This window comes from Streptopelia decaocto (assembly GCF_964273445.1).
Source record: "Streptopelia decaocto genome assembly, chromosome: 8".
NCBI lineage: Eukaryota > Metazoa > Chordata > Aves > Columbiformes > Columbidae > Streptopelia > Streptopelia decaocto.
In genome coordinates, this window is record NC_138662.1 from 982,414 (window position 1) to 999,837 (window position 17,424).

The window sequence follows — 17,424 nt, forward strand, 5'->3', positions numbered from 1 at the left end:
TCAACAGCATGAACTACATATATTTGCATTTGAGAACTTTTTGAATAGAAGCCAAGGATTGGCTCACATCTTTTAAATCTTCCTCTTTTTCTGCCTAGTTTAGCTAACCTAAACTGAAACAGCTCACCTTGCAAAGGAAGGGAAAGCAAGGACCCAAATTTCGCTGTGTGGATGGATGGATGGATGGACCTGCACTCTAAATACATTCAGTAACAGCTGCGCTTGCTGACAAAGTTGCTCAGTGAGGCAACTTTAAAGAAGATGTGGGAACTAATCTTCAGATTAGTTAATAATGATAATATTGATGGTAACGATTCCGAAGCTTACAGCTTACTTTATGGAAAAAAGGCAGAACTGAAGGCCCTTCTCTGTGGGACTTCGCAGCCTGCGGGCGGTTTCTCTCCTCGTGTTGATGGGCTCAGCCAGCACTGCAGCCTCAATGCCACAGAAGCTGTGATGCCATTAAGAAGTACACACTAACTGCTTCTCAGATGAAAATACAACCAGATAATTGAGGTTTATTGGGGTAGTCTGTTAAGTGATGTTACTGGCACTAACTACTGAGTCCAGGTACCATGGCAATCCGAGGATGAGTATGTTTTGCACTACACGTTTGAAATAGAAATAGATTTCCTGGCTTTTGATATTTCACCCACCAGACTGTCTCAGACTGCTGAAATAAGTGCACAAAATTTAAGCAGGAATAATATAATCTGTCTGAAAAGCAAACAAAATAAATTATCCTCCACACTCCGACTTCGGCAATGCCAAAAAGCCCCAACATGAGTAAACGACCCATCTCTTCAGTCAAAAATCAGTGATAAGGTCTCAGTTCCTTTTACAAGTTTAAATCACTGATGCTGGTGTTGCAAGTCTCAAGTTCCCTTCAAGTCTTTAAATTTTTGATTTACTATTGTCTTCAGGCTAGAGGTGATTTTCCTTGATGTATAAGGAGCCAGGTAAAAAAGGAAATAAGGATAAAGATAATTTCCAGATACTTGAGGAGAACTGGAGTAGCTTCGTTAGTTACCAAAGTTTCTTTACTATCTTAACTGTTTCTTGAAGCTTTACATACTCTGTCTGGCCTAGTTTATTTACTTTTGAATTTTACTTTTTGCTTATGGTGTTTCAGAATCTGTTCCCAAACAACACCTTCTGAAACTGTGTCGCTACTTTCAAAGCTATTTTCAGTAAAATAGCAAAGGAAAGGGGAGTGTGGATTCTCTTCTGCTGCTGCTGCAGTTCTAGGTTGTCATTGGTGAGATGGTTCAGCACAGGGGTGCTTGTATGGACCTTAATAGACCGACATCCTCCTCAACAAATAATTCAGAACATTTTTTCCAAAAGGAAATTCTTTAATGTCACCACATTTCATATCTAAAATGAGAAATTACTAACAGCCCTAATCTTCAGGAACTGTTGACTGACCACTCTTGGAAATCAAGGCCTTAAACTCTCCCTGGATAAGCAGATAATACAAGTTATTCTCCAGGGTGTTTCAAAAGGAGGGACCCAATTTCACGTTGGCAGCATGTTACAATTACACAAAAATTTGCAGATGGTTTAATGAGTTATCAAGTTTTAGTAACCTCTTTATGTTGCTCTATATTCCCTCCACCTGCTGTACAGGAAACATCGAGACGATAGTTGAATTTGTCCTAAACACCTCTCAATTGGGCCCATCTTTTTGAAACACCCTGGATTATACTGATTGTGTTTCCTTTGGTTAGAAAGATCTTAGCTCTTTTATTAATCCAGTGAAACATTTCTTAAGTTGATTTTAAATTATCGTGTGTCTGGTACTTTTTTAACATATATATATATATATATATATATATATATATATATATAAAAAAATATATATATATATAAGGTAGCACAGGAGAAAAAGTACAACTTCCTTGGATCTTAAGTACTGAAGTTTTACATTTATTAAATGAGGTGATGGTGAATGTTCTTACAGGGAGACTGCATTTAAATTGCTGTGGTTTGCAAAAGGAAAAGTTGTTTGACCTGATTGAGATAACTCTGAGACCTTATACAAAAAGCTGATTTAAGCCGGTGTAACCTGAGAGGTTTGCGTACAGGTGAAGTGGATACCCCGTGGCTCAGGGCTTTCATCTAGGATATGGGCCAACTGGGTTTAATTCCTTGCTCTGCATAACATGCAATTATTTATGCAAAGTGGAGCAGCTCCAAGAGGGAAGATTAAGGGAGAACCCGGCAGGTCAGTAGTCCAATGCTTAGAGAATTCACGATGATGTGGGAGACCAAAGTTAAGTCCCTACTCAGTTATATTCAATCTTCCACCTCCCAGGTGAGTACCGTATCCTCAGATATACTGCAGAACACTTGACCTACTATGAACTCTCAATGTAATTTATATCAACAAGATAACATTCAATTTAATGAAATCCACTTTTTTTCTGACCAAATTCCTGGTCTGTTCTGCTTGCTAAGTTAGTCCTTCCCCTAACTGCATGAAGGAATGATGTATCATCTGCTCTTCCCTCTGCCATCCCGAGGGCTTCGCTCACTGCATCCACATCACTCTCTGGAAGGAAGAGCCGTTAACGTAGATGTCTTGACCAAACTCATCTGTGGCATTCTTTTAATATGCTTTGTAGTATCCATAGGGTGGGGTAGTTTCTATTTCTCCTCTCAAATTATTAGGTAGCGTTACTGCTAAATAGCTGCCCATTTTACCTTAACCATGGGTGAATAATCTGCCTGTTATCCCTCCCGTCCACAGAACCGCTGCCAGGTTGTTGTGGACCCCCACGCTGCTGCCTTGGGGCTCTGCTGCACCCGGCTTCTCTGCTTGTGCTTCGCTTGCCGACAACCTATCGAGTTGTTTAAAGGTCACTCTGCTGGAATCACTCTTCGCCACAGCATACAGTGCATTGATTTCCACATTTCTAAGACTCCCCGTGCCTGCTGTGCGCTCTCGATTTCCATAGTGATGTGCTTAGCAATCGTTACCATGTGCGGGACTCATTTCACATTCTAGCTAGGCCACACTCACTTGCCAGGCTGGACTTTTTATAGTGTCAGGTCTATTGAAATGACTACATTATTTTCTCCTCTATTGTCTGGTAACTTTGCTTTATTCTCTCATTTTGTTTTGTTGGAACTTTCTGAACAGAAATCAATTTTTCCCCTCCCTATTATTCAAGCCTGATGTTTTTTTTAAACTGCAAACAAATGGGATCCTTTTCACCCAAGCTGAGACTTCTCTTAGGCTGCCCTAACTCCTGTGGCCCCCGAGGCTGGGTGCCACAGAGCCCCCGCCCCATGGACACACATGGACACTCAGTCTTGCTGCTTTTTGGGGTCACTGGGATGAAGCCCTGTGCCCTGAGGGTGCCCATTAGATCAGGTGGGAACTGTTGATCCTTGAGTTCTTTCCTGTTTTCCCCTCAGACATTCAGAAGGATGAACAAGCTCTCCGGCACCTCAGCCAAAAGACGGATTACTGTGGCCTAAAAAAGCTCCCTGCGGGGCCCCCCCAGGGATTTTTTACTCGTACTGTGCACACCTGTAACGTGGGTCGGACTTTTCAGGGTGTCCAGTGGTGCTCAGAGCAGGCCAAATCAGAAGTTTGGATCAATGTATAGTAAAAACATGCTCTGGGTGAGTAGCGTAAAGGATAGTTCTTCATTTCAACAAGGCTTTTCAGGCTGTGCATGGCATCCGTTCACTTGGTACCTGTCACCAGTATTCTTAGAACTCCAAGACAATTGGCATAATGTGACTGACCTAATTTTGAATGTATGTGCCAGCGGCACCAGTTTACCAAGCATGGTAATGCCTTAGCAAGCATGTACTTGCTGTCTTTGTCTTGCATTGACTTTCCAAATGCAAGTATCTTTGCTGTTACGCTTATCACATACTGTTTCTGCACATGGTATGGAAAGAAATGTTCACTTGTTCTTACATATCCAGTGTTTGCTTCAGTCAGAGAAATAAGTGAATATGGACTGGTAAAACACAATTAGACAGGGAGATTTCACTCGTGAGGAGCCAATATCCCATGTAACTTATTGTGAAGATGGTGGGAGTTTTATGGGTGGGTTCATAATAAATAGTGTATGTGCTTTGGAGCACAAAGATAAATGGGAGTTATTAGGACCAAGCAGGGAATGTAAAGCACTGACACAGGCAGGTGCCCTTGGTCAGGCAATGTAGAAACTGCTTATTGGGAAATATCCCTTATCTGCCTTCTGCCAGGCAGAGAACCCTTAATTCTCCCAACACAAAAGCTGAGGTCAAAGGGAACCGTGAGCACTGGGGGACCTGGAACTGAGACAGGGCAGAGACAAGTGAATGACTAAGCACTCTAGGGGTAACTGAATAGGAATTTATCATTACGTTGGTACTGATGGTTAAACAGAGCACATATGAACATGCAGTGCTCAAATTGTTTGAAGAGCAAAATTACCTCGTGTTTAATTACGGTGGGGGGGTGTGTAAACTCAGAACACCAATTGCTAAGGGTGTTTTCAGAATAATTCTTGGCCATTGGTAACTATGAAAAATTAAACTTGAATCTGAACGACTTATCTATGATGGTTCATTTTTCTTCCCATAATTGTGTTAAATGCTTCCAAAGGCCTTTTCAGGCATCTATTTAGCACTCTTGTGCTGTAATACAGTTGTGGTAGGGCCATTAAGTGACTCGTCAGCATTCCTCTGTCCATATCTGCTATAATTTGTATGGAAATTTTTATGTGGCATTGGCTGGACAAGGAGTGATAGGGAAGAAATAAAGGAAAATGGGACTTACATTTGTTATTTGCTGGTGTGACAATTTATGAGCCAGTCAAAGGCTACACTACAACTCCACCATCCTTCAAAGATCTCCAGCTGTTTATTTTCAGCAGCAGTTATGACCACGTCTCCAGAATGTTGTCATTCAACAGCAGATGAAGCTTTCAAAGTAGTTAGAGTTTATTCACCTGTGCAGGAATGACGTGAATCTGGAGTCTATAACATGGAATTTCTGAAGATTCCATACAAATTGCTGAGTTAGTTCTTTCCATTTTTAGTAGCTGTAGTGTATGGGCTTCTATGCTGATATTTGTTATTAAGCATGTTTCTGTTTATAAGGCAGTGTCAAATGTCTTGTAAGATTTGAAATGGATTTTAAAAGTCTTGCTACTTTTTAGTCCTAAGCTCCCTTTTCCTTAAAAAAAAAGTCAACAGAGTAGTAAGCTGGGAGCTGCTGTTTTCTTTCATGAACAAAAGATAAAGAAAACCAAGGTTTTTGTATTGTGAAATCTTTTAGTTTTAAAGGTCTCTCAATTCTAAAACAGGTTAGGATTCCTCATGAGATTCCTCACCAAATGAGACTCAGTTGAGGTGGAACAGGTTACCCCAGGTTCCAGTATAGGTTGGGAAATTACATATTAGAGAGCAGCGTGGGGGAAAGGGACCTGGGGGTCCTGGTGAACAACAGGATGACCATGAGCCAGCACTGGGCCCTTGTGGCCAGGAAGGCCACTGGCATCCTCAAGTGTATTACAAGGGGGGTGGTTAGTAGATCAAGAGAGGTTCTCCTTCCCCTCTACTCCACCCTGGTGAGACCACACCTGGAATATTGTGTCCAGTTGTGGCCCCTCAGTTCCAGCAGGACAGGGAACTGCTGGAGAGAGTCCAGCGTAGGGCAACAAAGATGCTGAAGGGAGTGGAGCATCTCCCTTATGAGGAAAGGCTGAGGGAGCTGGGGCTCTTTAGCTTGGAGAAGAGGAGACTGAGGGGTGACCTTATTAATGTTTATAAATATATAAAGGGTGAGTGCCACGAGGATGGAGCCAGGCTCTTCTTGGTGGCAAACAATTGTAGGACAAGGGGTAATGGGATCAAGCTGGAACACAAGAGGTTCCACTTAAATTTGAGAAGAAACTTCTTCTCAATGAGGGTGACGGAGCCTGGCCCAGGCTGCCCAGAGAGGTTGTGGAGTCTCCTTCACTGGAGACATTCAAACCCGCCTGGACATGTTCCTGTGTGACCTCACCTGGGCGTTCCTGCTCTGGCAGGGGGATTGGACTAGATGATCTTTCAAGGTCCCTTCCAATCCCAAACATACTGTGATAACAGTTCAAGTGAACATAAGCAGGTGTTTTGTCAAGGGTGGACTTTCTGGTGAGAGACACAGATTTCTCATGTTTGATAGTCAAGGACTATTCTGTTGTCACTTTGTTTTCTTGCTGTATATTTTCTGTAGTACTATCCTTGTTCAGAATGTTACTAACAAAAAACACAAACTGTAGGGACCTTTGTCTCTATAGGTAAGAGACTGAGAATCACAGAGCAGCTGAGGCTGGAGGGGACCTCTGGAGATCATCTTCCATGCCCAGTTGTGCTTTCAGGATGTCCAAGGCATGAGAACCAAAAGTATTCCATGATCCTGTGGTTCTTTGACTCCACAGCCTCTCTGGACAACCTGTTGCAGTGTTTGACCACTTCTTATCTTCTTATGTTTAAACAGAATTTCTTGTATTTCAGTTTGTGCCTGTGGCCTCTCGCATGCCAACAGCCACTGGAGAAGAGTCTGGTTCCATCTTCATTACTCCCCCCATCAGGTATTTCTACACATTGATCATTTATATTTAATTATACTGACGTATATTCTCCTCAATGTATTTTCACGGCTTTTCTCTAAAACTAATCCAAGTTCTAGTAAAGTACCTTCAGACACATTCCTCAGGAAGGGAACAAGCAGTTTTTTGTCCTAACCTATTACCAAATCCTCTATATTCTAGATTTTTAAAATAATTGCAAAAATATCATAATGTTGCATTTGTATGCAGTACTTAAGTTGCTTGGACTTTGCAGTTGTTTGAAAAACTGTCCTTCAGCTTTTCTCAGTTCCACCTTGTTGACATGATCCCAGTTCCACACTTGCTGACATTATTGTCCCTACAAGAGATAAAATAATACTGAGGAAATTTCACCCTCTCCTTCTACATATTGAAGAGAGCTTTTTCTTGCACAATTCTTGTCAGCATAGTCTCGGCATTTTCAAATATGTTTTATTTCAGAGTCTCAGTCATATTTTTCTCTCCTCTCTTCCTGTACTTTTAAATTACTTGTGATCTCTATCATGCTATAACAGGAGTTTGGGAACGACTTGTGAAATCAATTAAATAATAGTATAACTTGTGGTCAGTCTATCATGACTTGAAACATTTTCCTTTGTGAACTAGTGGGTGCTAGAGATACTATTCGGCTTCTCTATTAGGGGAAAAAAAAACCAACCAACAAACACAACAGTGCCAAGGAAGAAATGACGGCTATAAATATCAATGTATTCCTTGAGGATGGGTGGCTGTTGGGCTGGAGGGCTGTGCCCTGCACCTAAGAGAGAAATCCTGCAGTACCACTTCAAACTTTAATTCTTGAGAGCAGCTTGTTGTTAAAATTACACAGAAGAAAATTGTACAGATTTATCAATGTAATATGAAAACTTCGTTTATCTTTCTTCTTAGGTTCCCTTCCCAAATTTTATCTTGCTAAAGACGCTTCCTTCACAGATCTGAACATCTTGATTCCATACTTAAAATAATTAGGTTAAAGTGTTTACTAACAGGTGCTGTAAAAATTCAGTTTCTTCCCCTGCATCAGAAAGTTGTTGGTGTTCCCTGAATAGTCAAGAATCTGCTATGTAATTATTTCTTCTTTTCTCCTGAAATATTTCTGTATTTCAGGATCTGAAATGCTTCCTGGCACTTTTCCGTCTCTGCTCAATATATTGTTGTTCAGTTCAATGGCTCCTTAAATCTGATTTTGTGCCTCGGATTATTGGTTCTGTCAGTTTTATTTATCCGTAGCTACAGTCAGATATATAAAAGCAGCTCCAGGTTTCCCTCTTGGTAGGGTCTTTCCAGCATTAATGGTGTTCTCTCCAGAATTAGTTTAACCCAAGCTGTTACACGGCGTGGGTTACAAAATGGATGGACAGGATCATTTTGCTACCCTCGCTAGAAGACTAGAAATATAACAGCAGCGTCTGAGCCGAGTCCTCCTGCGGGGTATATACCTTCCCCTCTTTATGCTGGAGGGAGCACATCATTTTATTTGTGGCGTATTATGTGCAATTACAATAAATGTTAAGCTGGTTGCTGCAATCTCCATTGAAAAGGAGTGTGCTCTAATGGTGGAGCTGGTGAGATGATGTTTTCTCCGCACTGTTCTGTAAAGGTGACCTAGAAATGGTTTCCATGGCAGTGGGATGTGCGACATCACTGGCAGGCCTGGGAGCAGCCTCCGGGGAGCCCGTTTGGTTTAAAACGGGAGCACATTCCAGAGCGACTTTCAAATGACTCTCCAATCCTGGTGACATTTTGGGGTGACTATCAATCCTTTGGTAGATGAGTCAGCGGCGTGTCTCAGCCCTGGGCACTGCAGATGTTTGTTCAGAAGCAATTAGCAGCCGTGCCAACTTCTCCTGCCGTCCCCAGAGCTGATCGCAGCTGGTGGGAGCTGCCGCGCTCGACCGGACAGCGAGCGGTTCTGCAGCGAGCGAGGGAGCGAGCCTGGGCAGGACAGTACTGCCCAGATCCCTTCAAAGGCAAACAATACCCTCCCGTGGGTATCGCGTATTCTTTATTCTTAAATAACATTTTTTAATCTAAATGGCATGTTTAGTTAAAGTTGCCTCACCCTCCATTTGTTTTCTCCTTTTTTCTATTTTATTGGCAACTTTCAGAGGTAGAAAATTCCTTTCTAAAATACCGGAGCTTGCCTTTATTAGAGAACTTTTTTCCCACTTGTAGTTGGGAAGAAATCAATGAGAAATAATCAGCAAACCCAGAACTATCAGACAACAAAACCTTCTTCAAGTACAGAAATTATCCCCAGCTATAATAGCACACTTGGCTCCTACAACCCTTTTGCTTTGTAGTGAGGATGTGGGTGAAGCAACTGGAATACTGATAATTTTTCAGTGTCATCCTACACTCCTTGTTTACTCCTTGACAAAGATAAGTTATCTCATAGTTCTTTGAGGCAGGATCATAAAACAGTCATTTATAATGTAATTTGTGTTATGCTCGCAAAAGTACTATTCATACAAAACACCCAGGGAACAGAGGTTTTGAAGCTGCCCCCGTCTCACCTCAATAAAGCTGCCTGACGTGTAGAGATCCTCCTGCTGATCACCTGAAATCAGTCTGCAGTGAAGATACACCCTCGCCAGGAACAATGCTCGTGGGCCTCGTCTCATCAGTATGTAACGGTGTGTTACTGCATGGTGGGTTAGGTATTTATAAGCCTGACATGCTGAGCTCACAGCGTGAGGTGTGAAAACGATGGTCACCAGCTGCAGGTTAGTTGGCACCAAGTGTCTTGTGTCAGGACCAGCCCCGTCCTGCTCTCAGCCTGGTTATATTAGTACACACCAGGCTGCTTCAGCTCTGCTGTGGCTTCAGAAATGTCTCTGGGTCTGCAGTCCCCGCAGAGCAAGACTTGTATGAATATATCCCCCAATACAGACAGAGGAATCGGCAGCTCCCTATTGCAGCAGACACGGTGCTGTGGCGTGAACTTGGCTTTGGGACAAATCCTGTCATCCTGCTGCATTTCCCCAGTGGAGCAGATGGAAAGAATGGACTGGCAGGATCATGGATTTCCGTTTCATGGCATTCACGGCACTCGGTCAGTTCCAGAAGAGCTAATACAAGCATAGCTACCCCTCAGGGTGCTGGGGGCCCTATGGATGCCGGGGCTCATCTGTGCTGTCTTCATGTTGGCAGCCTTGTGAAAACCAAGGGTTGGGTTTGTCTAGGGAAGACGTGCTCCCCAGCTCCTGCACCAGCCTCTTGTCAGCTCCCAAACAGCTGATGTGTGAAAGCAGTTAAACTTCATTGCCAAAACTTCCTAGTGAAGCCTAAACTAAGGAAGGGCTATTTCCTTCACAAATCTGAACAACAAACGTACAAAGTCTGCATCCTCTGAAGCACGCATTGGTACTATGCTGAGTTAATTATTTTTTATTGCTTAGGCTATTATTTAACTTGAACAGCCATCTGTATTCTGTGCTCAAAGTTTTGGTATATGTAGAAGTTTAAGCAGACCTTTGTCTACTGATTCTGACACTGCTATCCTTTTGTTTCATTAGACAAAAATACAGTTGTATTGGCAGGAAGAATACTGGCCATGAATTGAATTTGATGTCTAGCTGGCGACTGATCTAAAATGCCAGCTGGGGTTTCCAGAATTTCCTCTGAGCCTTTTCATGCTTCTCTTTTGTTCTGCAGTTCATACACTCTGGGAATGGGTAAGGGGTTAAGTCTAGGAGGAGACAGTTCTTCAGCCAGAGACTCTGAGATGGTTACAGCTCAGAAAAACATAAGCATTTTAGGAAATATTGTCATTTAAGATGTGAGTCTCAGTTCAGGTTTGGTCTAATGCAGATGCCTCTCCTAAGTGAACAAGTGAGTGAGCTGCATTAGACAAAGACATTTGCTACGGGGGGCTCTTCTAAGGACCTGAGTGCATCACCTGAGTGTTTTGTCCATTACTTTCAGCCTGAAGGACAAATAATAATTTGAAAAAAGTGGAGGGGACAGACTGAAGTTGAGCTGGTTTGGCACGCTGAGGCAGTGCCGGCAAAGCGCCTCGGGCTGCCCAGGATTTCCAGATCTGTCGAGCAGTGGGGTGCTGCCTCCGGACACTCCGCTGGGGATACAACCACGCAGAGCTGCAGCGGGAAGTGGTGGCATCTGCTGCCTTGAGGTAAAGATGGGGAATTCTGCCTTCTTTTCAGGAGGAAGCTGGGCTCAGGAAGCCCTGGTAGCCCCCAGAAATGCATATTCCATCTGACCACTTGCCTGCAAAAGCCACATTTCAGGGCCACCAAACTAGTGTAACAGAGAGGACCATGGGGAATGGGTAAGGAGGTTTCTGCTGGTGTATTGCAGAAAAGCCAGCAAAGTAGAATAGAAACCAAGGGGAACTCAGAAAACCCTGGTCTCTTGAAAATGAAGTGTAATTTGGAAAGAAGGATGGTTCAATTTTCAATTGACTTTCACACTAAGAAAGACATTCTATAGCTTTTGTATTATGTGGAGTTATATGGAAAATTATTAAGCAAATAAGATAATGTAAATATTATAGGATTCCATCTCTTAAACTCCATGAAATTGTAAATCTAAGAGAAACCATTTGGCTAGTAATGTGATGTGGCACACACATGCTGAGAATGTTTATTGTCATTCTCTCACACCAAGAAATTCTATTTTATGCAGCATGGTTTGAAAGTTTTCCCTTCTTCTTAACAGTAAGATGGAAACAAAGAATGAAATCTGAACAGCCTTTCATCATTGAAATGGACCATATAGTAGATTAACAGACAGTATCATGAAAAGGAATGAGATTTAATTCCAACAAATTCAGCAAATTTAAACGTACTGGTGCCAAGGCCATTTTTCTTCCAAGAGTGTGTACAAATGCTGTCGGTAACTCTGGCTGGAGACGACCACAATGATTTGGTGCAAAAGTTTTGTTAATCAGTGTAACATCTGTGACAAGTGGTCACTGCCAGGAGCTTCAATGGAAATAAATTGGACAAGTATTGAATAACTTAATGTATCAGGTAGACTTTAATTTACTAATAGTTAAGACCTCATATAAAGTAAAAACTAATGGGAGGAGGAAAACTTTGAAAAATGTAACTTGTGCTGAAGTGTGCAGACCCTCCGATTATCTCGGCGAGAAATATGCCAAGTGATGAGTGAGGAGAAAGGAGTTGGAGGATGAAGTTTTGTGGAGACCAGTGGAGATCTGATGTCGAAGTGCTAAGGCTGAGGAAATGCCAACACACATGAGCAGAGCCTGTGAGCTGAGCTGCCAGGTTCAGGGGACGTGAGGAGGAGCAAGGGCACGTTCCTCGGGACTTGTAGGAGTGAGGGCCGGGGCTGCTGAGAACACTCAGTCGAGGAAAGTACGAAATCTGGGAGCCTGAGGGATTTGTTGCTCTGCAATTAGTGATGAAGGAGGAAAGGACATAGAGAAGAGGTGATGCAAAATAACTTTTTTGCAGGGTGAATTACATTAGGGAGACCCCAGAAAATACAACGGGAAGGAAACAAGCTGTGCTTTTTGTAAGAATGGGATTATTCTCAAGAAAAAAACCAATAATCTACTGGAATGAAGAATGAGCATGCTGGGGAGGGGATAAAACCTCAGGCACGGTACAAGGCCTCAGGTGCAAGGTTCAGGGTGCCTTAAGCCCAGCATTATTAGGTTGCTTTAGCCCTTTTATAGGTACCCATTGGCTCTCTAACAGAAAATCACAGTATAATACTACAGGTCCCTTCTACAGACAAGACCTAAGTAACCCTTACCAGTTGGAAACTGGTCTCACCTGGTAACGCAGCACATGTTCTCCTTCACATGGGGGTTCAGGTTTGGGCACAGAGGGAAACTGGTTTTACAAAGTCAGTTTAAACTTGGTATATTGTCCCTGTAGAAAAAAAGGCAGCTGAATTCTGCAGTAATCCCTTGACTTACAGAGCCGGGTCTTTGAGAAACCTCGAGCTTTGGGCTTTCTCCTCAGGATTACTGCGCAGACTCTTCGGAAGATGTTCCACATAGTAAATCAAAGTCTGGAAGTGTCCTTGCTCTGAGGCAGAGCTAGAAATTTCTCAATCACAGTGATTAAAAATCACAGATTTATACAGGTTCATATGAAATATTTATCAAGTCTCAGCAACTCTGCCGACAGGCTCCATGTAAAACACCAAGGTAAATATATTTAAGAAGAAAACCTCAATGTTAAGGTCACCAAAGAAGGCCACTCAAAGTACGGTGCTTTGCTTTGCCTCTGATTGCCAGCAGGAGCTTGACTGACAACTGGTTTTGATCCATCCTGACCAACAGATTCTTCTAATGGAAATACTGCAAGTCTGGCTTGCTCCGCATTAATTGCTTTTTTGAGTTAAAATAATCATATTTTATTACTAAAAGATTAATCAGCATGTGCTGATGTATCAAACCTAATTCTGATATAGGCATTTCTTAAAGAAATAAAAATGTTACAGTATTTGAAGCTAATTTAGCGAGATAGGATTCTGCTGCTTCTTATATCCATTAAATGCTGTTTATTTATCCACAAAAGCTTGCTTTTCTCTAAACTGTTTGAACTTCCTTAACACCAGTTTAGGTTCCCAGTGACATTTTCTAAATTCCAATTACGGTTCAATTGCTGCTTGGATAAGGTGTGCAGTTCTCAGATTATATTGCTCCTATATTGGCATTAGGACATCAGTTTACGTAATAGTCTAGATTTCTAGAAATATGTTAGAAAGTGAAGTAGAAACTTAGTGGTGAAAAGATACTTAAAGTTTACAATTAGCATAGCAATCTTAGGCTATATATAAGTATATATGATACAAATACGCATATATATGTGTACATAGAGTTGATGTGGTAAGTAATATTAATTCAAATCATAAAAGAATCCTGCAGTGCAAAGAGTATCCATGATCAGATACGTACCTGCATTATAATCCTAATCCTCAAGCTTCTCTTCTACTAACTATACACACATCATTTATCTTTATGAAAAATCTACATTAAAAATATATATATTTTCTTAAAATCTTCCTCTGTTAAACCAGAAGAGTTTGTTCCATTGTTTGCACAACACTATTTTTCCTCCTCTAAAATGAAATGAAAACATTTATGACAAATCTTTTTTACCAACATGGCTCTAAATGCTACGTAATGTATCACAACTTTGGATAGGGGTGTGTGTCAGCTATACAGTGTATTATGAATAGAAAGGAATAGAAATCTTATTCCCCAGACTGCATTGCAATACAGACCTTATTCCTGTATGGAAACCATTTTCCTGGGAAAAAATCCTATATGCACAGATCAGAACCGAATGGTCTTATTGCTGGCATTATCTCAGGAAAATCATTTCACATTCTGAACAGATCTACAGTGCATTTTCCAATGACATAAATTCACTTGGATCATTTAAGAACTCTGCTGCTTTAGTTGCTGTGTTTGATAGTTGAGTGAAACAGCAGAAGCAGCCTATTTTTTTTCACTTTTGCCCCTAGAAAGTGTTTTACTGCTGATTAAAATGCTACATGGCACCATGATTAGGCCCAGTGTTTTAGATTAACTTGTCTGCAGGTGATGTCTAGTTTTGTATCTCTATGGTTGCAATGAGGGGAATGGAATGGGAGGACAAAGTCGTGTTCTGCACATGGTGTTTGCTGAAGCGACAACAGCAGCTGTTGCAAAGTGAGTTTTTCAGCCCTTCCTTTCCCCGAGAGCCTGGGATTGCTTTGTGCCTTTTCCAAGCAGGTAAATGGAACTTTTAATGTAAAATCTAAGACTATCATCAGGAAAGACTAGTGCAGATTTCTAAGACATCTCTATAATTGCAAATAGAAAATTCAGCAGAGCACCAACAATTCTAACTTTAGAGTTGAATAAGGTGAATAATTGAATTCCCCTCCCACACACACGCACATTTTGTACATGAGCCCTTAAAACCTGCACTACTGGTGTGTGTGTTTATAATACAGTTTGTCACTTGTATGTTAAGGAAGTGGTTTACTTGCCAGTGATAACATCACCTGCCTTTTGCTTTTGAATTGAGCCATCATGAAAACCCAAACCCCTGCCCAGCCAGTATGTAACCAGAGCAGTAAATCTAAATAGGTCAGGTCGATGTATTTGGAATAATTTTTATTTGGTTAGCCCGTACATGACAAGGCCATCATACATGGGCTTTAGGCTTCCATCGAGACCGGCATTGCTCACAATCCTCACACCGTGTGGGTGCTCATTCCCTTACGGAGGGTTTGACATTTGCCGAGGAGTGGCCGCTCTGCCCAGCACACCTTGCAGCTCATGGCTGTTCTGCTCATCCCCTCCATCACCCATCTGCCTTGAATTGGACAAATCTTCCTCATTCCTCATGTGTTTGAAGGTCAGAAGGCTGTTGTTGGGCTGGTCCTGCAGGCTGGACGTGGCACGGCTGCTCAGCAGGAGATGAGCAGGGGGTTAGACAAGGACTGGCGACTCTGCGCCTTCTCCAGAGCCTGGCTTTGTAAGAGTTCACAGGCTGTCAGCTCCTGGTAAAGAGTGTCTAGGACTTCAAACAGGTGGGCTTTTCCTTTTAAAAGAAAATTGTAAACATTACAATTTTGATAAACAAAGAAAGTTGCAGCTTAACAATCGTAACACAAGATTTCTTCTTCAAAGGTGCCATTTCAGGTAATCAACATAAAATGTCTAAATTTTGAGACCAAACAATGAATTCCCGTCCCTGTAAAAATGTGGGTGGAACTGGGTTCAAGGACTATTTTCTCTATTGGTTCTCTTGCTTCATTCACTGCCCGTTCACTATGTTCTTGCAAACTTGTGTGAACAAAGACTATGTCATATCACGATAAAGGTTCACCATCCACTTAGTCTTGCAAACAGGAAGAAGATGCTTGATTATAAAGACTTAGGAAAGAGGCTTAAGCCATTTCAAGTGAACAGCCAGAAAACCAAAAGCAGAGAAGATGAGCTGATTATTGTGATGGTGATGCAGAATGGACAGAGAGCATCACGAGGTTACTCTTGGTATCATTTTCGGAAGCTGAGCGGTGCTGCCGTTGCAGGGCAGGTATTATGCTTTCAGCAGCATCACTCAGAGTTGGTTTTCACAGTATCACAGTATCACAGTATGTTTGGGATTGGAAGGGACCTCAAAAGATCATCTAGTCCAATCCCCCTGACAGAGCAGGAACACCTAGGTGAGGTCACACAGGAACATGTCCAGGCGGGTTTTGAATGTCTCCAGAGAAGGAGACTCCACAACCTCCCTGGGCAGCCTGTTCCAGGCTCTGTCACCCTCACTGAGAAGAAGTTTCTTCTCAAATTTAAGTGGAACCTCTTGTGTTCCAGCTTGATCCCATTACCCCTTGTCCTATCATTGTTTGCCACCGAGAAGAGCCTGGCTCCATCCCCATGGCACTCACCCTTTATATATTTATAAACATTAATAAGGTCCCCCCCTTAGTCTCCTCTTCTCCAAACTAAAGAGAACCAGCTTCCCTCTGCGTTGGTGTCCTGGAGCCAACAAAGGCCATTCTCTGCCTTCTTTCCTCTGCAGCCGTGCTGGAACAGCCCAGCTTAGCTCTGGACGCAAGTAGCAACAAGGTTTTGAAACTGCAAAACCCAGAGTGGTTTGTAACTTATTCTCCCTAAAGCACTGTTAATAATATTCTCCAAAATGAAACCCTCAGGCCACATCTAGTATTCTGTAATCTTGTCTTTGACTACTGTCTGTCTATTAAAAGCACCTCCAAGCCATTTTCTTAGGCTTGGTACACGATGCTCATTTCTGGAAGGTAAGTACAAATGCTCTGCTAATAGGAACAGAGTAATGAAAGCCCATCCTCCAGGCTGGGATCCCTGCGTGGCTCCTACAAAGGCAGCTCTGGGACACCAGACCATTGTCAAAGGAGAGGAGTTTGCAAGTTTGACTTCATATGAGGAACACAAAAGACTATTATTAGAGGAGTGCAGGTTTGATCCGGTTTCCTTCCAGAAATATTCTGGCTTGTGTATTTGTTTGTGTTGTAGCAGAGGAATAGAACTCACAGCAGGATAGCAAACTTGATAAATAGGTGCCTTGCATACTTGGTCATGTTTTCCACTTTCTCATATCAATGAAGCCCAACAGACATTAGTGGGATACTGAATTGTTCCCCTAAGGCAAAATTCTAATTAAAATTTTGCTAAAAAACCCCTGGATATGTTCCTGTTTCTGGTGTGTCACAGACTAGAAAGGATTGCTTTCTATAGGTAATCTTCTTGCATAGTGCTGCTTTCTCCCTAGCCTGTCTCTCAGTATTTGAAATCTTTTTCTTACTCATCTCTTCATTATCTAGCACTTTTCCCAAAAGGTCACTTTTTGTGATTCTTGGTCTTTATATGTTATTGATTTTCTTACCAGGATGGGGGTCACGGCAGGATTCCAAAGTGCTCAGCAGGATTTTCCCCAAGGCTCGCTTAGAGATGTTCTTTAAAAAACACAATAATATTATGGCACAAATGTGTTCTTCGCCAGTTTAAATGCATGCTACAAAATCTACGTAAGTGCATTTGCATTTGAAAATTAAAACAAAGCAAAATTGAATCCTGATAACACAAGACCTGATATTTGCTATATTTTCAAGCTTTTTATCCCAGATACTGCTCAAATAATCGCAGTTTGCGGAGGGCTCCACTTCTTTAATATGGCTGTAGAAAGACAAACAGCAGTTTTTCAGTGGAAAAAAAAGGAATTTTCCGGAGTGTGTGGCTAAAGTGATGTAGATGGCGAGGAGTGTGAGCATGGCAAGCACAGGAAAAGCTCGTTCAGTGCTCGGCCAGGCTGGTGTGGGACGGGACATGGGACCTCAGGGG

The 17,424-nt window shown here is 42.1% G+C and overlaps 1 protein-coding gene across 1 annotated transcript in view; it reads right to left on the reverse strand.

Moving 5' to 3' along the window:
* Positions 1–14,806: 14,806 nt before the first annotated feature.
* Positions 14,807–17,424, reverse strand: part of EFCC1 (EF-hand and coiled-coil domain containing 1) — a gene marked incomplete at its 5' end in the record, with an annotated part of 52,175 nt that continues 49,557 nt past the window's right edge. The window contains 2 exon segments of the mRNA XM_082059895.1: positions 14,807–15,139; positions 16,970–17,039. Coding sequence (XP_081916021.1) covers positions 15,006–15,139; positions 16,970–17,039 — 204 coding nt within the window. The 3' untranslated portion in view covers positions 14,807–15,005.